The 26,031-nt window shown below is 40.5% G+C and overlaps 1 protein-coding gene across 1 annotated transcript in view; it reads right to left on the bottom strand.

Annotated features, from left to right (window-relative positions):
* Window positions 1–2,053: 2,053 nt before the first annotated feature.
* The window catches only part of LOC140242751 (proteasomal ATPase-associated factor 1-like), a 64,221-nt gene continuing 40,243 nt past the window's right edge, over window positions 2,054–26,031 (bottom strand). Inside the window, exon 11 of the mRNA XM_072322509.1 lies at window positions 2,054–2,460. Coding sequence (XP_072178610.1) covers window positions 2,303–2,460 — 158 coding nt within the window. The 3' untranslated portion in view covers window positions 2,054–2,302. The remainder of the gene's footprint in view (window positions 2,461–26,031) is intronic.

Here is a 26,031-nt window from a genome sequence, read left to right as displayed (position 1 = left end):
CCTTTCTATTTTCTCAGCTGGTTTGAATGGGCACTTCACTCCTTTTCAAAGCGACATAATATATTAGCTTGCCCAATGTAACAATTTGTGGAATTTATGTTCAAACAAAGAATAAACAAAGAGTGAATGAGTGGACAAAGAATGAAAAGGTAGACCAGGTGACCACAATGGCATGACACTTGAGGAAGCATCCATTTCCTTGTTTTGCAATGCGTGCATAGCAAACTTTTCGATATTGATATTGCCAAGTACTAGGTTTTAATGAATGCCTCACTGCTGTCAGCACCAGTTAGAAAGATTACTTGAATAATTATTACTTTGCAGGTGTTTATCTCAGTGAATTCAAAACCCAATACACCTGTTATACCCCTGTTCCATAGAGATTTTTCTCATTGGTCACTCGTCGGAAGCAATGTTTTCTGCTTCAAGCCACCCACCGAAGTGTGTCAGATTGCAGTCTGATGAATCAGAATTGGGGTCTGAATTGTGTTGGTCGACTATCAGGTCAGTGTCAGACATGTCGGGCATGATCCGAGGAGGCAAGATCGTCCAATGAAGGAACTAAGGTCAGAGCTTAGTTCGCCATTTCTATTAGGTTACACATGTATGCATACACAAAGTGTAAAAAAAAAATAGCCCTGCTGGCATTGCATGATAGGAGGGAAATAGTAAAATTTTGAAGTGTTGCACTTGACCTTTGACCCCTGAGCTTTGACCCCATGAACCCTACATTCTCTAGATAATCACTTCCAGTCAGTATATTATGTATATACTATGTTCCATGAAGATACCTTGAACAATTTTCCAAGTTATGGAGAAAAAAAAAGTTGTAATATTTTTACTTGACCTTTTGACCTTTGACCTTTGACCTCATGACCCAAACTTTCACCAGAGAATCTTAATTGGGTAATACATGTATACACTAAGTTTCAAGAAAATATCTTCAGGCATTCAATAGATATGGTGGAAATAGTGAAATTTTATGTATTTGACCCTGACCTTTTGACCTTTGACCTTTGACCTCATGACCCAAACTTTCACCAGAGAATCTTAATTGGGTAATACATGTATACACTCAGTTTCAAGAAAATATCTTCAGGCATTCAATATATATGTAGGAAATAGTGAAATTTTATGTATTTGACCTTGACCTTTTGACCTTTGACCTTGAGCATGTGCACCCAAAAGTTGATAGGCACAACTTCACCCCCTAATACACATACATGCCAAGTTTCATTAGGATACCTCAACGGGTTTTGATAGTTACCTTGTCCACAAAATTCATTACGGACGGACGGAAGGACGGACGGACGGACGGACGGACAACCCGAAAACATAATGCCTCCGGCACCACTTCGTGGCGGAGGCATAAAAACCCCCACATAACTCAAATACAGCAGCAACCTACATGAAAGTCAGATTTTGATGAAACTTGTACTGCTACTTATCAGATTCAACTTGAGTATGGAGTGAAATTCTGCTTTAAAGTCACACATTTCTGCTGCTGACCACCATTTTGTGGTCAGTGTCCACAGTTGGTGTCCAGTGCAGATAAGAGGGAATCCTCCAGAATTTCAAAAGAAGGTGCTGGACACAGTCAGGTCCTGCTGCCTTGCATTGACTTTCTATCCAAGTTCATTCCTAAACAAGAATGGAACCTCCCCCCCCCCCCCCACCCCACAGTGTGATCCAATCACCACCAACGTATCCTACTTGTATCATCCTTTTGTTTAGAGTTCATCGAGTCCCTTGAGTGACCTTCTTTAACCCTTCACATCCCAGGAACCACATTTCCATGATTTGGTGCAGTGTCTACTCATCATCATTTTTACGATCTAGTGTGCATAATATTGTATAGTAAAAAAACAAAAAACAAAAACAAAAACAAAACAAAAACAAAAAACAAACCAAAACAAGAAAACGATAACAACTGATTGCTTGTTTAAGATGCAGAATTTTACACTTCATTGGATTCTTAAAATGGCAACACATTAAAGTTCATGTCTATCTTTAAGTTGATACATTTCTGGAAATATATCCTCCAGTATGTGCAGATTCAGTTCCATCTAAGCTGTCTCCAAGATATAGGCCTACTGAAGACATGAAGAGAAATTCAGAGGTGCCAATTTGATGATTTGATGATGACGAGATGATTATTTCAGCTGAAAAATATCCCCCGGACCTTGATGGGTTAATTAACCCCTCTCAGAAACCACATCTCACAATGAATGGTGCTCTAACTGGAGGCAAGCTGGTTGCCAATTTGATGACCAAATGAGCTTAAAGCGAGAAAATTGCATCCTCATGTTGTCAGACTGTACTGGCGGATAGCGCCGTCGCGGCACGCCGTGTAGAGCTTGCCCTGATGAACGGCCACGGAGTAGACGGGGTCGCAGTCGGGGCCGGTAAACTCCCTCAGAGATTCCGTCTGGCGGTCGAAGTAGAAGCAGCTGCCATCCCCTGTGGAAAGGAGAGTAAATCATCAAACAACAAGGTGTGAAGTGAGAATGATTACCTACGTGCAGCAAATACAGTAGCATCAATCATTTCACGGACAGAGTGTTGCATCCTCTCAATGCTACTTGTCACCTTTTCAAGGTGAAAATAGGCGCCTACATATGGCAAGCTTCAGATTTAAAGGCCAGAGCTAGCTCTGTGTAAGAAGTTTTGCATATTTAAAGGCATAATTTACCAATTGCAGATGAAACAAAAACCCAGCATTAGTGCTTTAAAACAGTTCTAAAATGTGAGTTAGGGATAGAAACAACCATGTAAAAATTTGAATCAGTAAAAAACGATGTTAAGTATTGTTAAATACACAAAATGTGAACAATAGTTATAATAAAAATTCTTCCAGACTAAACCGTCTACAGTTACGGTTTATTGAGAAAAATACAGATATTTCCTTATATTTTAGGCTTTATCGCAAAAATTGTATATGTCACTGTACAGGCATGCTAACCTGGAAACATTAAACTGCATATTACTTGAATATGAGACCATTCTGACGCAAATAATTTTCACACAACAATAGATATATAATGTACTCTTAAATGAATCCCACAAGGACTGGAACAATCATCCCCCAGCATTCCCACTGATCAGTTACTAGCCATCCCCTTTAAAGCTGCTAGAAACAAACCTAAGAATATGTGGGATATTTTTCATCATAGATGTAACTTTAAAAATATGCCTTGTTGTGTTACAAGTGAGGTACAATGTATTACTGGAAAGTTTTGATTTTGCTCCATCTGACGATGGACTTACTTTAACCTGTTCCATACTGAATTCTGAAATGTCCATAGACATATTATGTAGGCCACCAGGTTCCCGTACAGAACGGGTTTAAATATTTCAAAATGGCGCTTAAACCTATTCGTGATCAAACTCTTCATATGTGCACAAACTCAAACACACATTGATTATTGTTTCCAATCACTTACAGAACTTAACAAGTTGAATCAAAACCGATCAAAAAAGCTGGTGATTCTTGCACCGTCGCAACTGCTACAGTGAAGCATGTCTCTTGCATCAAGGTCTAAACATAATTGCGTGCTCAGCTTTAAGTGGCCTGGCCATTACTTCTCAATGATTTTTCTGAAGATGTCAAGTAATGAAAGCAAAACGTGAAATTGCATCTTGACACCAAGGATTCCCACCCCCCCTCCCACTCTTTGACATCCTTGAGTCTGAGATTAGATGTCTACAGTGCTATCAGTTGACAGTTATGACCTTCTGTCTGCAAAAAAGGAAGCATTTACATTGTAACATGCTGGTCTAACCCTTAATAGGCTTTGTTTGCAAATTGGCAGCTAATGCAAGAGTGCTATCTTCGGCTGATTGGCACAAAATGTCTATGGAAACTAATTGTCAGTGTATAGAGATTACCTGATACTCCTTTGGATCCCTATAGTGTTACCATGGCCTTCCTGCTGGACTCAGGCACACTGTCACACTTGAGTGGGATTCCTAACTTTGCAAATAGGTCAAGCTTCGGATGGATTACTATAATGCTGATGAAAAAGCTTGCCAAGTTTAGGCTATTAATATCTGGGCATATAAAAGTTAAATCTAACAAGTTGTTTTTTCTGGTACTGATTCTTTGCAGTGTAAAATGTATCAGTCACGTCTAGTGTTTCATAAGGTAGAATAAAACATTCTCTTTCAATTGAACCTACTTTAATCATTTACCGTTGTCTATCATCAATATTGCTGATATGCAAAAACCTCCAAATCACTGGTTATATAGGCCTAACTGATCTGTTAATTGACAAGGTATTAGATGACAAAGCCGTAATTCCAACTGCCCTGCCCCCCAGAGGAAAACAAAAGATGTGTGACACAAATGAGATACTTAAAGCTATTACTTTGGTATCACGTATTAAAGCATCATGTCGACTATCAAGACAGCAATTGCTTTCATTGTGAGATACAATGACAATACACTGTGACTGCTAATTGTAAAATAGGATGCATCCATGTTGGAAATCATGTTCTTGTGGTGTACAAGTAATGCATCTACACTTATGTAGCATTGAGAGTCCTTTTGAAAATATTCAATGAATCATTAAACTGAAATGATCATAAGATGGAGGGTTGAATATCACAGTGAACTAGTGAACAATGGAGTGATTGCTGGTTAGCTCCTAAACTTACCCTCATGGAGACTAAGAATCATATGTGATTTTCGGTTTTGATTATTTTGTTCTTTCGCTACAAATGTGAATCTACATAGTATACTAGAATGCTAAAAGTGTTACAGCAATAAACAATTTTGTATGATCATTATTGTTCTGGGACAAACTGTTATTTTGTTGCTGCTAAAAATAAAAAATGGAAAGTGAAGTGTTATGGTAATTTGAAACCATATATATGTGATTATGCAATGGTTTTGGTTAAGTTTGTTCTTTTCTTGCTGCTACAATGTACGAATGAATCACACAAATGCTAGGAAATGTGTTGCACATAAGCCCGTTGAAACCAAGGAGGTTCATGAGCTCAAGATCCAACTGACTACATGATTATTTAAGCAGCTGTCAGTTTTTTGTGGATGCACAAAAGAATTCCACAATCAGGTGCATTTGTGCCTTTGATGATTGGAGTTTGATGCCGCATTCTCTCTTTTTTGTTCTGAGCAATCTGATGCCTCATTTTGAACTCTAATATCATGTTGGGTAGATTTTTCAGCTCATTCAGAAATGTGTACGAAAGTGTAAATCAGAGCTGTGTTTTGTGAAAGTGTTTGAGTCTGTACCCTCCTGGAAAGGTGACTTTATCACATTTCTGATTAATTCTAACAAATAAAACTGATAGTGGCATAATATTTTGGGATACTTCTTTGCAAATTAATGTGTCAGATTAGTGTCCAGACATGAGTGGTCGAGTAGTTTGATTTTGAATTCATCAATCTTTGCCACATTTTGTTTCATCTTATTCCAAAAATGAAACGAGGTTCATTAATCCAAAAAAAAAAAAAAAAGATGATGTATACTATAAAGGAACCTTCTGAATTGTGAGCCTTTTCTTATTTTTGGATTATTAAACAAACCTTTGGAATAACGAACCTTATTTCACTTTCGGATTAACAAACCTTATTTCATTTTGGGTTTGGTGAGCCTTTGCAATAATGACCATTATTTCATTTTCGGATTAGCCAACCTTCGGAATAACAAACCTCATTTAACTTTCACATCAACAAACCATATTTCATTTTTGGATTGAGCGACTGTATCTGTACTATGGTATCTGCAGGTGTCTGCCTGCATATGTTTACATACCCAGGGATATAGGGTGACACAACATATGCTTCTACAACAATCGCTCCGGTCTTAGGGGGTTAGTTAGGGTTTTAGGTTTAGTTTGATGTGAGGATTAGGATTAGGGTTAGGGTTATGTTTGTGAGTAAAATTTATGTTTGGTTTAGCGTGCAGATATTTCATGGGGGCAATTGTCGCAGGAGCATATGTCATGGAACTGGGCTATCAGCATGCCCACGACAAAGTCAGGGTGGTTCCCCAAAAGATATGAGGAAGAGACTCGAGGGTTACATTCATCTTAATAAGAGATTATTTCCAAATCTGGACACAGAGAGATTTCTGGGAGTCTTTTTGCACAATCAGAGACTTGGCTGCCCTTACATATTCCGGGTTTTTCCCGATTTGTGTGCAGCCACACCGAGTGTGTTGAAATATGTATCTTCATTAAAAATCGAAGAGCACTTGAGACCCACTCACACACACATACATATATCCCACAAACTAAAACCAAACAAAAATTACACTGAATTATAGATGACAAGTTGGATTGCAGCTAGAAGAAATAGATGGCTCTGCATATTGCATGATTCGGAGATGCTGATAGTGATGAGTTATGCATGGTGACACTCGGAGACGGAATGCTTGAACTGGAAACACCGACGGGTTCAAGGTCATTCCGTGGCCGAAAATCAAGAGAAAGAGACGTACATTGCGGGATGAGTCACCCATCCCGGCCACACGGGGTCATTTATCAATGATTTATCTAATTCCCCGGAGTCTTCCCGATCACAAGTCTAAACTTGGGGAGTTAATGGTAGCTGTGCTCTCTCATCCTTCATGCAAATTTTTTGTCGGAATAGAGAAACAGTAGAGTCATACAAAACTGGGCCTCCAGTATACGAAATGAAGGGCCGCAAATCCGGGAGAAATTATTGGAAGCTATTATAGGATGTCCCACAAAAGTGAGAGGAATGCTGCACACTTGAATAAAGAAAAGAAAGAAAAGATGGTGAAATATCATTACAAAGTCAATAGAGTACCAAAGTGTGATGTCATATCGGTAGCCTTTCATCGCCATGGGAACTGGTTCTGAACAACCTCCCCTGGTCCAAGTGTGTGAGAGTGCACCTGGTTCCAACCCAAGCTATTATAACAAAAGACCCCACATCATTTTGTCACTTTGGTTCTCTACTGAAGGGAAAGGAAAGGGAAAAGGGGAGTTCAGGAGCCTGTCAAGCTTCTGTTATGCTTGTGATTGAGTAAGGGCCATTCTCAAAAATTGTATCTATTACCCCCAAAAAATAAAAAATGGCACATAGCTCGCTCTAAAAATTGCTCAGCAACTGTGCCAGAAGCCATTGGAACCATAAGCAGAAGAACTGTCATAAGCCAAAGAGCAACTTTTTTGTTCAAACTGTAGGTGATTGTCGTCATAATGTTCAGCCTCACTGCAGAAAACTGCCAATTTTTGTTGCCCGACTTCAGCTGGGACGTTCTGGTCACTTATCTCCTTTCCCAGCCACGAGTGAGGCCAGCCAAGCAGGCTCACTGTACCTCATACACTGTAGTCTATTTTGAATGCAGTAGACTCCAGAAGATAATCACTCAATGCATCACAGCTACAATATTTTGCAATTTTTCTCTGCCGCTATAACATCGCAAAATTTCTCTGCCGTGTGGATGGATGGGATGCATAGCACAAATTTTGATGTTTGTGATTCATCCCAATGATTTGCTTGTTTGTCTGTTCATTTCCTTCTAAGATGGCTGGATAGCCCATAATTCAGCTACGTTAAGCTGGTCTTCCATGGGGTCCAGTTGGATGCGAGGTGGGACCACTTCACCGGGTTAAACACCCTGCTCTTTGCGATGAACGAATGAAGCGGGATCTTTTACGTGCATGAGTTGTGACTCTCTCGTACACGGGACCTCCGTTTTATGTCCTATCCGAGGGACAGAGTGTTTTGCCTCTTGCTAGAGGGGACGGTATGCTTACACACAACATTGCTCAGTCCAGACTCGGGTTCGAACCCGGGCCCTTAGGATCATGAGGCAGACGCGCTATCGACTAAGCCAACCCACCTTCCTATGACTACACGCCTAAAAGAAAGATCTAATTTACTTTTCTTTACAGTTTTGTCAAGCTCTTCCTGTTCTTTCCCATATATTGGAAGGGGACCTATGTTGAGATCGAGACACATTTTTCAAGCTTGGAAATAATTTGTCGGCTCCCGCTGTCCTTCTGTCAGCTTGCTCCCCAGCTCTGCCAGCTGGCAAAGGTATCCTGCAATGAACCTGTCAATGAACAGGGATTAGCTAATCCCCTCTAATCCCCCATGTATCACCTTGGCCTTCCGGGTGGGACTGCCGCAAGGGACATGTCCTAGAGGATTGTTCGACCGACAGCAATGCCAAGTTGGGAGGAAATTACGTGAATGCCATTCGGAGGGGTGCTTGCCAAGTAACATCTAATAGGTGCTTGGCTGAATGGAAGGTCAGATAACATGAAGCACTTTCGAAGCCTTTGCCCAAATTTGACAACATCCTTTCACGTTTTTTGAAAACATTTCAAAACATTAATGGAAAGGACTTTTTTTCCATGATGACATTTCCAATAAGATATAGCACATACAACATGTGATAAGCCGGTTCAAAACCCACAAAAGTTGCAGATTAGGATTCTCTGTTGTGAACTGATATAGCCATTAGGGTAGACTAACTCAAATTGTTAAAGTTTGTCTTACCTGGGAGAGTAGTCTCTTCTCTACCTACTGTTAAAATTTGGCGGCTTCAAACCAATATAAAATCCAGATATTAGCAGTATTTCTGGATCATTATTTTATAGATAGACACTGTTTCCACTGTGATTTTTGGCAATACCTCAGCACAGGAAGCATGATTGACCCTAATCTTTAACCCCTTCAAGACTAGTCCCGAATATACGAGGGCAAGTGTCTATGGGAAATGCATGTTACAAAATCAGCCCGTCCTCAATGAGTTAAATACTCTTTGGTTCCTTTTCTACCAAACTGCACTTCATATCTCTCTCTTATTCAATCACTTTTTGCATGGGTTGGATGGTCCAATTGAACAAGTTACATTAAAGCTTAGAGCTTACTCTTTTCAACTATGTAAAAAAATAGGGAAGGAAAATTCATTTTGGCCTACTTTTGGTGGTTTTCAGCCGGGCAGTCACATACGCACCTGTGAGTGTTGCCTTAACGGAAACTCTCCCTTTAACCTTTTAACACACATGACTCATTGCTGAAGAGTATCACCTCTCAAAATGCCCCAGATTCTTGCTGCTAGCCTGATTCCAGCTCTTGTTTCATTATTTCTTCTCCCCCCCCCCCCCACTCCACTCCGTCTAATCTCGGTCAATATCATCTGGCCACGGCGTGATGCAAATGATTATTTGAGATAAGATTTCACCCAAATCTCGAACAGGGACGGGAGCGGGAACATCAGCCGTGCGTGATATACTGTTTCAACTCTCTTCATAAAAGAGAGAGATAGATAGAGAGATAGAGAGAGAAGAATACAGAGAAAGAGGTTAGATGAGAGAGGGAGGGAAAAGAGAAGAAAAAGAGGAGCACAGAAGGATTGAGGGAGAGGAAAAAAAAAGGGAAAAGGAAGAGAAGAAAAAGAAAATTAAGGAAAAGGGATAGATATACAGAGAACGGTTAAGAGAAAGTGTGCTATCTGGAGTATGTGAAGTGGGGGAGAAGTGGAAGAGGAGGGGAATGAACAAGAGGAGGAGGAGGAGGCTGAAGGGGTGGGAAAGAGGAGGAAGGGAAGAGGGGAGGACAGTGACGGATCCAGAGGGGGGCGCACCGGGCACACGCCCCTTCTTTAATTTTTATTAAAACAAAAGAAATAAAAAGGAAAAAGTGGGGGGGGGAGTGCATGCACCCCCTTTAATTTTGTAAAGGTGCCTCCCCTTTATGGAATTCCTGGATCCGTCTCAAGAGGAGGGGAAGGGAAAAGGGGAGGTGAGGAGGAAGAGGAGAAAGAGGAGGGGGGGGGGGGGGATGGGGACACACCCATACCGGTCTTCCTCTGGAAATCTTCCTTAGATATGAGCTGAGGCAGCTGGTGGTAGATGTATATTGAGAAACAACTGGGGAGAACAAGGGGGCTGAATGTTGGGTGTGACATCCAAGCTGACATTATAATAATTTATCAGGCATGGGGAGGGTGATAAGGGGGAGGGGGAAGGGGAGGGGGAGGATTCTGAGCAGCATTCTAAATGTGATCACATTGTACAACTCTGAATTGATTAGTTTTCATTTGATCCCTCCAGTAAAATGACCTTCCTATATCATGTGTTGTGCAACATCTTATCATTCTTAACCCGTTGAGGATGGTTTGATTTTTCTACAACACGCATTTCCCGTAGATGCTAACCCGAGTATACTCGGCTCTCGTCCTCAACGGGTTAAGACTTTTTGAGGATGAAAAGGAAAAATGCAGAAGAAAGTGAAGAAAAAAAAAACTAGGAGGGGAATCAACGAGAAGTAGAAACACAGTGTAATAGGGAAGTAGTAAAAGAGCGATAGAAAAACAAGTTTAGAAAACAAGAATGTATTTGAAAAAAATAACAAGAATACACGTATGAAAGAAGAGGAAGGTAGGGTGTTAAAAAAAATGAAAAAAGAAGGAGCTTGTGAAAAAGAAATCTAATCATGCATAAAAAAAAATAATGTAGCATATCTGGAGCTCCCAATTAGTAAGATCATTTACTGAATGTTTTCCTCAAATCCCAGTAACAAGATCTGGATGGGGGCGCTGTGGCATAGTGGATAAGACTCCCAACTCCCGATCGGAGGACCCGAGTTCGAATCCCGCCCAGTGCTTACACCCTTGGACATGATGTTTTTACCCACCATGTCCCTCTCGACCCAGGTGTATAAATGGGTACCTGGCAAAGCTAGGGTAATGATAATGGCAGGGCCCTCTGGTAGAGCAGTGGCAACACTGAAGAGGCTACCCTGGGTAAATAAGACCTTATTATAATTATTATTATTATATTATTATGATATAGACTGACAAGCGGACGGACGAACAACCAGAAAACATACCTAATGCCTCCAGCAACAACATTCAGGGAGAATTTGGGCCTTTTGTGTTTTTGTGCTTTTTTTTTTTTACACGAAGCAAATTAGGAAAGTGGATAATTGTAAAGGTGACATAGACATGTCCTACGAAAATTGAACAAGTGTTATCATCAAACAAAAGAGCCTGCTGCATGAACACATACCACAATTTCATCAATCTAGGACATTGTACGGATGCATTTTACACATTGAAAGGACCGGCAATGCACTCCATATCATTTTTGTATGTGTCCTCTTTCTGAAATGCAGAGCATGTTTGGATTTGTCAAAAATTTACGGATGTACAGAAATGATTGATGGGGAGAGAGAATGCGTTTTTCAACCTTGGAATATGCGTGACCAATCAGCACAAAAGCCTCATAGAGACACCGAATCTTGATTTCCTGGCTTTGCTATTTTTATTATTTTTTTAATTATCCGGTCTCTAAGCTTTTAAATAATGATGTAACCCACTTCCACGCAAAAAAAAAGAGAAAAGAACAAAAAACAAAACAAAAAGAAAAAAAAAAAACACACAAAAAAAACACATACACACACACACAAACAAAACAAAACAAAACATCAGAGCAAGAGTACAATAGTCAACAACCAAACGTGAAGTAGAAAGCAATCAGGGAGGTACTTGTGTTTGACATGCATCTCAATAGGCAAAACTGATTCCCAAATCAGGGGGACTTTTATCTGTTTTCTCTTGTCAGGAGATGCACAGATAATCCCTGTTCATGGGGAGCAGCTACAGTATACAGAATCAGTAAGACTTGCCAGCTCAGGTATGGTATGGTGATGGGTATAATAGATGATCACTGTGTACTCTCAACCCTTAAAGGAAACCAAAGCCAAACATATGAATGATGATTGAGTGAAAGCAGCAACAGTTAGGAGAACACATCAGCGAAAGTTTGAGGAAAAATTGGTCAACAATCCAATTCAAAAGTTAAGAATTTTTAAAGTTTTGGTGCCGGATTTGCTTCATATTAAGAAGATTACTAGATTTCATAACATTATGTTTGGACAACAATATATCATAAAGAAAATATATGGAGAATGCCACTAAACAGTATTTTTCATGAAAAGTACACAATTTATTGACTTGTTACTGACATACTTGAATGTTAAGGGCAATATTATTCCACCGCTTTCTGAAATAGGTGTTAAAGTCACACGCTCTTTTATTATGCCAGAAAAGTAGCTGAATTTCTTTGTAGTTTCTTCATTGTTGTCCATAGGCGACACCATGAAATGTTGTAGTCTTCTTATGCAGTGGTGACTTCACCAAACTTCATAACCTTTAAATCAATTTTCCAATTGTCCTCAAACTTTCACTAATGTGTTTTACGAATACTGACTGCTTACACTCAATTCACATTTATATTCGGGTTTTGGTTTCCTTTGAAATGCCATGCAGTGAGAGAGAATCCCCCCCCCCCCCCACCCATTCTTCTTTTCCCACCAGCACTCTGTAAGCCAAGTCGACAGCTTTTGGTCTCATTGCTATCAAACCATTTCTGTGAGATATACAAAGACCCATTGCTGTCTGAGAGGCCCAGCTGCACCTTGCTAAAGACATCAAGACAAACCGCAGACAACAATAGATGACGCCTGACATTCTTTCCTCCCTTTTTTCCCAGATCATGATACTTCTTGAGAACATTCTTGGAACCCTCCTCCTCTCCTAACCTGTTTAACCAATCAAGTGCAGGGGGAATATTGCTGTAAAAACTATTTTGTCTTGTCATTATTAAAATGGCAACTGTGAATTTCATTTCATATTTGATACTGAAGATTCATTGGAACTACTCAAATTCCTTAAATTTGAACAAAAAAAAAAAGAAGGAAGCTGTCGATTGAAAAATTTGCCAATTTCAGAAACAGAAACTCTACTCTTTGGAAATGTGCTCTGAAATCAAGAAACATTTGTTTTTTCTTTCTTTGTTTGAGAGAAAGAGGCTTTTAAAAATTCTGTAACCTAATTAAACAATTATAGATAAACAACAACTAAAGACAGTGTTTTACTCCAGTGATGTTAATGCAATAAGAATAACATTCCAGAATGGAAATTTGCCACCAAAAACTGAAAATTCTGCAAACAAACAAACAACAGCAAATGAGAGACAATCATAACTCAAAATTATGCAATACCAAAGGTGAATAGTAACCTCTGCCAAGGAGGTCATCTCTTGTGTCTGCATTTGTTTGTTTGTTTGGCTGTCTGTCTGTCTGTCTGTCTGTTTGCAGTGTGCAGTGTGCAGTAAGCTGATGAGGTAGACTCTAAGACAAAATATCCTTGGGAAATAAGGGTGGTTGTCAGTGTGCATGTATAGGTAGAAATGAGTTACTTGGCAGAGGTCTGCTCTGCAAGTGCTTTTCTAGTTATGTATTGGTACAAAAAGAAATGGCATCAAACCATAGAATCATGGTTTGTGGGAATAGAGGGGTTAACGGTAAGCCCCTTGCGAGTCTCAAGAAGAGAGCTGGAGGAGGATGCTGTCGGTGATAAATCAGCAGCGACTGGCTCTGATAGGGACTGGCGGATTTGGCTGTAAGAGTTGGAGTAGGAAGAGAGGGAAGAGAGAGAGAGCGATGCCACTTCGTGCCCCAGGTTCAAGGGCAGCATTCTGATGGGGCACCTGGAAAAATTGGATCACTCTCGCTTTTCTCTCTAACTCTCTCTCTAGTCTTCTTGAGTGCTTAACTCATCTAGCGCCAACATCTTTGGTATACGTGTGCTACAACATTGAAACCCAGAAAAGAATGCTTCTAAGAGTTTAATGATAAAGTAGACACCTTTCACTTTAGGAAAAAAAAATATCGTTTGCAACTTTCTTCAAAGTCAAGTTCTATGTAGAGCTGGAAAAAAAGGCAATGCCCCCTCGATTGGCAGCTAGCCTTTGGGCCCTGCATATGACAAATTTGGGGAATGGGAATGATGTGCGGAAGGTCGGCATCGCAAGCATGCTGTCGACGAGATACGGACCAAGGTGAAGGTCGCGGTGGATTACCAATCCAGAGAGATGGGATGAATAATGCACTGTGGAATGGCAAAGGTTGATTAGCGTCCTCAACTCATGTACCTACGGGATTGCTCCTGAGGATCGTGAAGACCTTGGAACTGGGGGAGGCATCAGAATGAATATGTCGCAAACATGTGGATGGGTATCAAACTTGACAGCCGTGGAAATAGCACCAATTTTTGCATAAATTTTACTCAGGTTTTTTTTTTTTTCTGCACCTAAAACTTGTTTTGATGTAATGCATGTTTACTGCCTTTCATGAAATACTCCAGCCAAATGTCAGTCATCTAATATCATCATCATAACTGAGAAATGATTACATACTGCTATTAATCTATGCATTATCACACTAACTTACGAGTAAGGATACAGCTGCTGCAGCACATCTGAGTAGTTTCATAAAATAACAAAGTTCTGACGGGTTTACCATCCAAACGCTGACGAAACAGGACAAATCATCCTCACATACATCTCACAAAGTATGTTAGGAAATGAAAGATGGACTTATATCACACTTTAAGCACATTTATCGGTCTGGTCTGTCAGCATACAAAAACAAGTGAATTCGGCTTTGCTATTTTTTTCGATTTTTTTAACCACGATCTTCTCTTCAGGCACTGATTGTTTCAGCAGAAATATATGAAATCAAACAATGACATAATGTATAAATGAAACCTATTTCACATCAGGCATTCAAGCCAGCATGAAACATGTATCCAATCTAGATAATCAACGATTATAGATCAGAGAGAGAAAACATATTACCATATACATTTTCTCTCCCCCTGTAATCTCCCCTCTATCTTGAAATGATGATGTGGATGAAATATATCTATTGAACAGCTTTCTTTTTTGTGCCAGTATGCTCAAGTCAATCCGAATCTACAGAACTGATCAACAAACTGCAAGTACAGTGAATGATTAGGGTCGTGTACCCATCCCGTGGGAGGGCGGAGCTCTAGCGAGAAAATTAATGAATTGAATGATTCGCTTACCTCCGGTACCTTTCTACAAGTCTCTTCCTCCTCCGTATTGACTTCTATTTGATCCTTTCGCTCCTAATAACCCATGCTCTTCATGATGTGGAGCTTAGCTTTCTTTTCAGTCCTTTTTTTTTTGTTTACTCTTTATGTTCATTTTGTTTTGAAATCATTTTCAGAGGGGGTATAAAGAGTTTTACAGATAGTGATGACAAAATGAGTTTCACAGATAGTGATGGCAAAAATAGAAATGGCGGTGGTAGAAAGGAGATCTGAATGAAGGAGGAATAGAAGGAGAGAATGTTTGAAAAAGAAGAAAGAGGAAGGAAGATGAAAAAAGAAAGAGAGAAGAAAGTAGCACAGATGGAAAACAAGAATTACTGGTACTATTAAAGGATAACAACAAAACAAACAAACAAACAAACAAACAAACAAGAAAACAACAAAACAAACAAACAAGAAAACAATAAAACAAACAAACAAACAAACAAACAAGCAAACACTGTGAGTGGAAAGTCAATGAGGAGAGAGAGAGAGAGAGAGAATGGGAGAGATAGAAAGGCAAGAATGTTGAAAATAAAGAGAGGCAGACAGAATGAGTTAGAAAAAAAAAGAAAAAGAGGAGATAGAGAGAGGAAGAGTGAGTAGAAAGGTACAAATGTTAATCATGGAAGAAAATATGTTAATAAGAGAGATGAGAGAGAAATTTTGCAAAAAAAAACACAACAACAACAAACAAACAAAGAGAAGAAAAGTTACAGTTCCACAATTCCACAAAATTCCACAACAGTTCCACAAAAGAGAGCAAAAACAAAGAGCATAATGTCAGCTGAGAACCAGAAGGGCGCTATTGCAATTTTGGGGGATATTGAGTTGTTGGTATCGGGTTGTAGAGCTTGATCTTCTCTATATCACGGTGTGTAGCACAAACCTCTGCCAAGGCCAGTGGGGTCACTGACATCACAGAATTCTGCATGCATCCTTGAAAAAAAAAAGTATGTATGATATGTATCCTGGATTAAAACCATGCTCTAGATCACCACTACACACAAAATCACCGTTCCTTTCACCAAAACCATGTCTCAAGAGTTGCATCAAAATCCTTTCATTACAAAATGCATATTGCATTGTATTATCTTTATAAGGCATATTGGCAGCGCATTATTAAAAGCGTATACTTTTGTTTGCTGATTTTTATATGCAATATCAGAGTATATTCAATTAAACATACAGACTGGTGTAAGCATTTCCCAAGGGCTACTGCAGTAAAGAACTGCGCAATAATATGCTGTATTTTGTCTTGTCTGTTGCGTGAAAACTTGCTGAGTGCATGCACGCTTTCTGAGCGCGCAAATGCTTGCTACAAAGTGCACGAACTCTCGCTACAAGTGTGCAAGCTCTTGCTAGAAGTGTATGTCACTCCTTATTTCATAGTGCAAAGTCCCCTGGCCTTCAAATGCTAGTAACAAGGACATAAATGAAAGCAAGATATTATTCAGAGGGGTGAAGGTTCAGGTGTGAGTTTCTTCAATTTGTCTCCCTCTACAAATGAAATTTGTTAAGATTGCAACTGCTGATCTGTAAATTAACCAACATGTTGGAAAAAGGAAGCGGTGGGACTCGAACCTATCATCTACTGCATTCTGGGCAGCGACACTACCACCAGGCTGTCCCTGGTTGCCGGCAGTGACACGATGAACATGGAACAAATACCCAAGCTCCGAAATTCTGGCATTGTTATGTTATGTAGTCCACGGCGGACAAGGCATATTACATGAAAGCAAGATATTATTACTTTTTCCAACATGTTTGTTAATTTACAGATCAGTTGCGATCTTAACAAATTTCATTTGTAGAGGGAGACAAATTGAAGAAACTCACACCTGAACCTTCATCCCTCTGATTAATATCTTGCTTTCATTCAAAATACCTTGTCCGCCCTGGACTAGCAAGTCCATAGCAAGGTCAGAATTTCGGAGCTTGGCCACGACTAGATGGAGATGTCTCCACGACCAGCGTCTCTGCAACCAGCTGGAGACTGGAAAGAGTCTCTGAAAAAAATTGAACATGTTTGATTCTCTCACAACTCCCTGGAGACACGACAACATTCCAGGAGAAGTTGCGGAGACATCGCAGAGATGTCTCCACGACCACTCCACGGGCAGGAAGACTCGAGTTGCCACCAGGTCGCCAATTAGTCTCTAGCTCAATGAGATACCCACTTTACATATACCTTAAGCACAGAGAAGAAACTTGAGGAATTGGTGTTTGTGGGAGTTGTATGGAGAGGGGAAATTAATCATTGCTTTTAAATACAAACAAGTAAGCGGCAAATCTTAAAAAGTTTATGACCATTAAAAAAAAAGAACTTATCAGAAAAATTGACTCATGGATCTGTATGAAACATCTGTAGAAACAATGAGCCTCCTCCTTTATAATTTCTGAACATTTGCATAAGATTTAAATCTCCTTGTATTATCTGCGCTGTAACAAGGTTTGATATTTCATTGCTCATTGATTCTCTGATCTTATGAACAAAATATCATGCCACTTTTTCTCAAAATTTCAGATTCTAGCAACGCAAAAGCATCCCCTTTTAAACTATTGGTCCAAACAGTCCTTCTTCATCTGTGAGTGATATCTGTTGCCGTAGAGAGGCAATTACAGTTTAGAGTACAATCATTTGCGATCATGAATTGGGGACTAATGCAGATCTCTGCTTCAGCTCTTCTTCAATACAGGTCTCGTTGATTGAAAGATAAGATGTCGGTAAAGACAGCCGAAGCTGTCGGTGGGTTGTGGTGGGACGCGAGGGTTGATTCATAATGGATCATGGGGGACGTGGCGCTCATTAAACAAAGTGGATTCTGCCAGGACTCGGGGTCCCGTCAAGCCATTAACTCGTAATCCCTGACCATTACAGTTCTGCTCTCCTTTTCATCTCGACGCGCTCGCACGAGAGAGATTCACCATTTCACTGACTCTGTTCCTCCTCCTCCCCTTTGTCTCGTCCACAAAAGGGCCGATTAGAAGCGGGGGGTACGAGACGAAGATTAATAAGTCAAGAGAAAATTGTGAATGACCCGAAGAATGGGTTGCTCCTTCCCCCTTTCAGCGGATCTGGGAATATGACTACTCATCTTCAATATCCATCTGCGCTGCATAATTTGCATTTGGGAAATTCACAAGAGATAATGGGGCGAAATGATAAGTGAAGTTTCCAAATTTGTGTCAAGGCCACTGTAACTTTCAGAGAAATCTCGCTGTTCATTTTCAAAATATCAAGAAAACATGCATATATTCCTGCAGGATCTCAATTCTTTTTTCCTCTCACTTTTTCTCCCTGTTTCATAACTGGTTTGTTGTTTGTTTAAAAATACATCATTAACTGCCCCCCCCCCAAAAAAAAAAGGAGAAATAAAATGTTACAAAATAAAAAGATGAGAGAAGAACAATTGAATCACATTTACAACTTTCATTTTATATTTCCATCAAACTAAAAGGATCTACATAGTGCAACATACAATGTACGTGGATTGTCTCTGCTTCCATTCAGAATGAAGATGCCGATCAGTCCGTTCAATCTGAATTCTGACAAGCTACTCACACTTATCAAATCGCTCTCAAGCAAACACAATAAGACAGCCAAAACTAATCATACGAGGCCTCGAAGAAGACAGAAACGAGTCAAAATGTGCCTCCATTCCCCTGATTGCTACTTAAAATGGACGTAGAGAGGATGAGACATTTCTTTTGCATGAGCATTGTTCCCATCATGCTCGCCCTGCAAAATGAATTCAATCGGCCCAAATCCAATCACATATATATATGCAGTTTAACAAAACATAAAGAAAGCCCAGATTTGCAACAGCACAATAATTTGATTGCTCCATTTTCTTCCCATATGTGGGCTTGATTGGATGACTTTATCAGATTGCACCTGAGTGTTTCTCTCACAAGCTATCAAAAGAAAACCTGATTTGGTTTCCTGAAAGATTCATGATTAAATGAAATCCTTGGAGGAAAACAAATTCAAAACTGCAAAAAAGAAAAGAAAAAAGAATTATCTAATTTTCAGAGAATAAAAAAAAAGAAAAGAAAAGATGTGTATGAAGGAAGAGTTGATTAAGAACAACTAGTAAAAGTCAAATTGAACAAAGTAGTGGTTTCGCAGTGGACTGTACATGATTTGGCACGCCGTACACCGGGGTACCTTGTAACTCGGGGTTTAGCGTTGTGTAGCACCATCTTGTGTCCATTATCATACAGTTGTGCAATGTCGTCATGGCGACTATTTTCTCATCATCATCAGCGCTGGCATAAATCGGCGCGGCAATAACGATCCAAACGCCAATATTCCTTCCATGTCAACTTTTAAACCGTGAAGATTACATCAGAGCATGTAAATGAGAGAAAAAAAGTTATTATTAGCATGCATATATTGTTGCATAATCACAAACAAGAAAACACTTTTGTGCAAAATAGTGCAAAATTGATTTTTTATACAAGTAACCTAGGGTACAATGCTGACAAAGAAATAAATAATTCAACAAAAAAAGCAAATTTTCATTTGGTATCCCAGGGTACCAAATACTGCATCACATTAACAATGACCCCTGGGATACTCCATAGTTGGTTCAACATTGAAAGGTGCTGCTGGGTTGGTTTAACCCATTGAGGACAGGCTGATTTTGCTACAACACGCATTTCCCATAGACACCTGCCCATATACTTGGGACTGGTCTTCAACGGCTTAAAGTGAAAACATAGTTTTGGTAAGGGTTTGAGAACCCGTCTGGCACCATTTCATGTTTGCGTGCAATATATCGAAAGAGTCTACAAAGAAACTTACCTGGCTGATGCGATTTGCCAGGATGATGAGTTGTTTTGGAGTATTTTGAGAAAAATAATAAAAGTTGGAAAACCGACTTTTATTCCGGAAGGATCCAGACTAACTCGGTCTCAGGGAAAACTCGACCCTATTTCAGACAATTTACACGCAGTTCATGATCGCCATATTCTACTGTATAATACCAAACGAGGCCTAACTGAACAGACAGGAAAGTGCGTGCTAATCCTGTACAAAACAAATTGACAGCGCGCGGTCCTCAAGCGTATACGCACATTACCTGAGTTGCTGAGACGCGCTGTCTTTGAAGTTTTTGTTGTTGTTTATCAAGCGTCTTTGATTGTTTTTAGAGGTGCTTGATAGGTGCACACTAATTTTGCATGTGCGCCAAAAGGTTTTTTTATGCGCGCGTTGTAACAACTCGGACCATTATGCGAGTAGCCAGAACGCGAAGCGCTAGATTATACAGGCCGCTCTCATGGTACAACACTGTACAATCCAGAGGGACAACCAATACAACTCAGCCCGCCGTCAAAGCGAGGCCGAGTTATCCCTGAGTCCGAGTTTAGCCTGACCCCGTTCGGGTAAGTTCTGAGACTGAACCTTTTTGGTTAATATTTCGCATTTTCGTCGTTACCTATCGAATCGAATATCTTGTTATTACAGCGTTATTCCGCACATTTCCTAGGCATACGTTCACATTTGGGAGTGAAATTTGACAACTTTTGTAGGCGTACCAGAACTATGTTTTGGCTTTAAGATGATTTCCACCAACTCGCCCAGCCACAGCAAGGAACAGACAGGTGGCCAGAACAGTTGACACGCAATTAACCCTTTCAGTGCACAAGGGTGCTAGATTGTAGTTTGCCTCGCTCCATCCTTGAAGCATCAGCAAGATTCTACCAAACTTGACCCGATAACAAGTTGGCCGACCCATGCTTTTGGGTGTGGCGATGTATATCTCAGACCTACATAGGAAGGGAACCTTCTACATGTCATGGTTTACTTTGTGAGTCCTGAGTTGCCTGTCTTAGTAATTGGGTCAGGTGTCCTAACGATCTGATGTACGTAGCTTGCCCTCTATGGGTGACATGTATGATGTTGCAGTACAAGTGCTTATTGTCAGTCCCCCCCCCCCCAAAAAAAAAAGAAAAGAAAAGAAGAAGCAGGATCTCTATTCAATGACTAAAGCAGGGTTGCCTTCTTGCACAGATCGAGATACAAACTTTGACAGACGTGAAAAAGTACAGAATGTGGCATACGCGTGTATCATTGTGTTTTTTTTAACAATCTGTGAAAGTATCTCCAACTTGGAAAATCCCAAATTTTCTCTTAAAAAGGGATAATAACTGCTTTTTAACCCGTTGAGAATGGACTGATTTTGCTACAATGCCCATTTCCCATAGACACTTGCCCAAGTCTACTCGAGACCCGTCCTCAACGGGTTAAGTGTAAAAAAGGAGAATCAACTCCTTCTAAAGTTTAAAGGTCTAGTACATAGCTTCCAGATACCGGTCCTCATCAAAACTGCAGAGAAATTTGGGGGTCCTGACAAATTGAGAACCACGAACACTAAACATGAATTACCCTCTTGTTTGCCTACCTTTCTTCCCCTTCTTTCTTTCTCTCTCTTTTGCTCCATCCTTTCCTTGCCCCCTGCCCCCCCTCCCCCCCTCCCCCCTCCCCCCCCCTCCCCCCCCTCCCCCCCCCCCCCCCCATCATGAGCAGGTTTATATCCTGTATGATGCATAATTAAGAGGGGCACCCGACTTGAAGCCTGCCCTCTTCAGGCAAGTTACTGCCAAGTCAAGGTTGCACATCAAAAAGGCCTAAGGTAAACAAATGACAACTCCCCCCTCCCCCCCAAGCTAATTTGGCTGACGATGAGGCATATCATCACGGTGTGTCTGTGGAATGACAACGGTTGATAGATCAGCAAAGGCTGTAATGTGTAGAGACTTCTTCACCATGAGTGGGTTTACCTCCATCCACACCTGTGTGGTTTGGTCTTCCTTTGCTTTCCACATAAAGGCTTGCACATCTACTGGCCCATGGGGCAAGTCAACATTTGTGACTGGGCTAGTAGTATGACACAATTCCAGAGAATTTCACTGACTACTGACCTGCAATGGACCTGTTGATGGTTTTCGAGTTTGATTGTCGCGGGAAAATTAGTAACAGTGGCTACGAACGCTTTCTGTTGCTTCTTTCGGGTTTTTACTGTCATGACAGCATTCGTGATCTGAGTAGCTGCTATCTCTACGCTAGTACATTTTCAATATCTTCAGTCAAGTCATCCCATCTTCCCTCAGGTGCATTTCCAAATACACCTCTGTGACATCCAAACCTTCCTCAACGATTGTCTAGGCTTCAGTACTTTTTCCTGTTGATTGCATGAATTCGACAAACTCGGCAAGTCGGTTTGCTGCACACCAGGTTCCCCTTCGAATCCGCCAATAGTTTGTGACAGTCATAATGGTGCCTTTGTGTTGTGTTTGAAGCCTTAAGCAGTTTGGGTATAATCATATCCCTAATGCCAGATAGAATGGTGAAAAAAAAAAGAAAAGATAATGGCAAATTATTGGCCAATTGAGGACAAAATGACTTGCTGTAGAACATGCATTTCCCATAAACCCCTGCCTGAGCATACCTGGGAATAGTTTTCAATGGGTTTTATAAGCACTCACTCTTTAGGGCTTTTTACACTTGTGTTTCTTAACCCCGGACTTTCTCTGACCAAGGACTATCGTTAGTCCCGTACCAATTTTTTCAGCTTTTTACACTGGCCAATTAGTCCCATACTATCTCTTGTCCGGGGCTAAGGAGAAATCTGACCTTTTTACACTCGTATTTCTTAGCCCCGGACTTTCCAAACCACATGAATATTCATGATTACGCTGTGCACTGTACGCGTACACGCACGCACCGGCAGCACTTGATTACCTCGTTTCTGATTGGTCAGTGGGGGTCGGACTTCGTCTCCGTCGCTTAGCCCCAGATTATTTTTTCGTTCTGTTTACACTCACTTGCTTGGCACCACAATTGCGGTGCTAACCCTGCTATTTTGCAGGGCCAGATAGTACCGGACTATCGGTGGGGCTAGCCCACTTTGGCAAAAACGAGTGTAAACAGAAAGTGGGCTAAGGATAGTCCCGTACCAACGGTGGGGCTAAGGCCCCCCCCCCCCCCCCCTTAGCCCCACCGTTGGTATGGGACTAAGCAAAAATTTACAAGTGTAAAAAGCCCTTTTGGTACCTAGAGATTTCCTGCAATGTCAACATCATGTCACTAAAGTATGTACCAAGGATCGTGCTAAATTTGTACAGTTTTTGTAAGGTTCAAACTTGCATATATTGACCATGCATACATATCCTAAAGATTGAACCCCTAGACTGAAAAGGGATACAGCGGTAATACAAACAAAAAGCAAACAGAAAGACACACGTTTTTGCGCACCTGTCCTCCAACCTCATGGTTACAGGTGGATCAATGAATTTCAGAAGGGGTAATATCAGGTGATTTCGGCTGTGAGAGGTCTATGCCTTTACAGTGCCCTCTGTCTGCATTCACTCTCTCTCTCTTTCGGTCAGCATAGATATCCTAAAAAAGTACTGGCAGTAACTGAATAGATTTAATAGATATCACCTACACATAATTCCATATTCACTTGATTTTTTTCCCCCCATTTAACTGTCAGGAACATGAAGGACTGCGACACTGCAAAATACTAGGGGTGGGGGCAGTTTAAAAGCATTTTGTCCAACAAATTTGTCAGACAAATTTGCTCTCAGCCAATCAGATGCAAGGATTTAAGTAGCTTATATCAGTTTGTCACAAAAAATATCTGACAAAATGCTTCATGAAATGCCCCCAGGTCAGTGTGCGTAATATGAATAAATAAAACTTGGATAAGTTATACAAGATGCCTGCCCAGGCAAATAAAAGGCCTTCAGAAATCAAATTAATAATATTTTGGCAGAACAGTAATGGGCATACATATTGCTGCTCTGAAACACTGCATAAATTAGGTGTTGTTCCTCACATGAAAAAAAAAAACATGGTTTATACACCCATGAGGAAATACGACGGAGCAGACTGAAATTTGAGAATGATCGCATCGGACGCTCCGCAGACTGAGTCAGCCAGCGACATCGATACCGCGGGACGCGCGGATCCAAAGTTTGAGTCATCTTCAGCCGGCGGGGCTTTCCATGGAAGACAGGATATTTTGACATCCAGAGATATGACAAGCAAGTCCACAATATTGCCTCCGGAGAATTATTGTGACAATACTGAAAAGAAAACACCACGAGACAGCTTCTCATGCAGATTTCTTCATCAAGGAATGAAAGTGAAATAGAAAGACAATACCGTACTAATAATAGTGGCTTCAAGGACATTCTCAAACATTTGTTTTATGGAAAAGACAATCTAAATTTAAACTCAAGCCCTATACCACAAAAAAAAGCAAAACAAAAAAGGAAAAACTGTGATATCAATTTCAATGGTAAAGGCCACTTGATGGTTATAACATTGGCTGCAGCAATATTCATCAGTACTTGTAACAGCATATGGTATAGGTTACTACTTCAAACAATATCCACCTTTAGCTGAAAGTGAATAGGTGAAACATGAAAATCTCAACAGGTCCATTAACACGCAAGAAAAATGGAAAGTTGAATGGCGTTTCGAATCGCATTTCAACTTTCAATTTTTGTTCACACGCAGAAAAAAAAATCGAAAGGAATTGCAACTGGAATCACGATTCAACTTCAGTTGTTGTTTTTTTTGCCCATTCACACGCAGAGAAAAATCATGCTCCTTCCAAGGACAATCTCGAATATGATTAGTATCAACGACATCATCTCCCGCATACTGTGGTCTTTGTGCCAAGCAATACTGGTTCCACGTTTTCTGCATCCTTTAAAGAATTTGAAAAGAAAACACACACCAACAACAACTGAATATACATGTAGGAATCATAGTGGCATTTTAATCATTTTCACCATCTTTTACTAAACATGGCACAATTTCTCTATAACTTTGCTGTGATATCAGCACATGCGTGCGTAACACATGGAAGACAGTCTCCAAGTTCACATCAGATCCTGTGTTGAGGGGACATAGCAGTCACCGGAGATCTTATCTAAATTTTTTCGACTGACCATTCACACTGCTATCTCAACTGTCCCCTGAGCTGCGGAGGCAATCGGGGCTTGGGGGCGGCGGCTATGCCACTTGAAACAAGACATTGCGCATTCGCACATTTGATGAATACAGCCGGACCATTAAATTACGCAACAAGTCACTCTCCCCTCCACATTTTGTTCTCGAACTTGAATTGCTTCCCGGGGACAAGGGGTGGAGGGAAGGTGGACAAATCCCAGTGAGCATTCTCATTATTGTTTTTGAGGATAAAGTCCCACCGGACAGGACTTTCGCCATGCTGCGGGGACTAATGTGAACGTGGAGAGTATACGTAACCACTAGGCACTGGACTCGCCCCCCCCCCCCCAAAGAAAAAAAAAAAAAATGAGTCCAAGGGGAGTCCCAGGATGCAGGAACTATCATCTTTTCATGATAAACTAGAGAAGCACTCTGAGAGCGTAGACCTCTGCCAAGAAGCTCATTTCCACCACTGATCTTGTTCTTCCATTCTACTCACACATGCATGGTGAAAATTGTCCCATTTCCCAATAACAAATCCTTTTGTTTACATCATCAGCTTCCAGCTGAGCAGCACCTTGCCCGCTGAGCAGAGTATGCACTCTAGTGTGCCAATGCAAACCTCAAATACGTGCAGCCTGAACTCCCAAATTCACTGACCCTACCTTCAAAAGGATACAAAAATTCTTCAAAAATCCATAAAAAATTCCCGAATCACTTACAAAATATACTCATTCTGTTCTTTGTGTCAATATCAACCTTTCCTGCAAGTTTCATCAAAATTCGTTCATAACTTTTTCAGTTATTTTGCACACAGACAAACAAACAGGAATGAAAACGTAACATCCTTCCTTGGTGGAGGTAGATATTGGCAAATTCTGTTATTGTTGAAATTCTGCAAATGAAACATTTGATCATAATTATGAACAACAAAGGCTTCACATAAAACATTTCCCCCATTTTTTGGCTCCACCTAATGAAACACTATGAATAATATGAATATAATCCAGAGAGATACAGCATGAAACTCCAAAAATTAGAGTTGTGAGAATTGATGGGTTAATATAAAGTGTTTCTTATCTTTATACATGTATGTACGATCTGGAACACTGGAAAAAAAGGAAACAAAGGACCAAAGACCCTTAAAGAAAA

This window comes from Diadema setosum, chromosome 19 (genome assembly GCF_964275005.1).
Source record: "Diadema setosum chromosome 19, eeDiaSeto1, whole genome shotgun sequence".
Classification (NCBI taxonomy): domain Eukaryota; kingdom Metazoa; phylum Echinodermata; class Echinoidea; order Diadematoida; family Diadematidae; genus Diadema; species Diadema setosum.
Note: the sequence above shows the minus strand (reverse complement) of the source record. Positions and strands in the feature narration are given on the sequence as shown.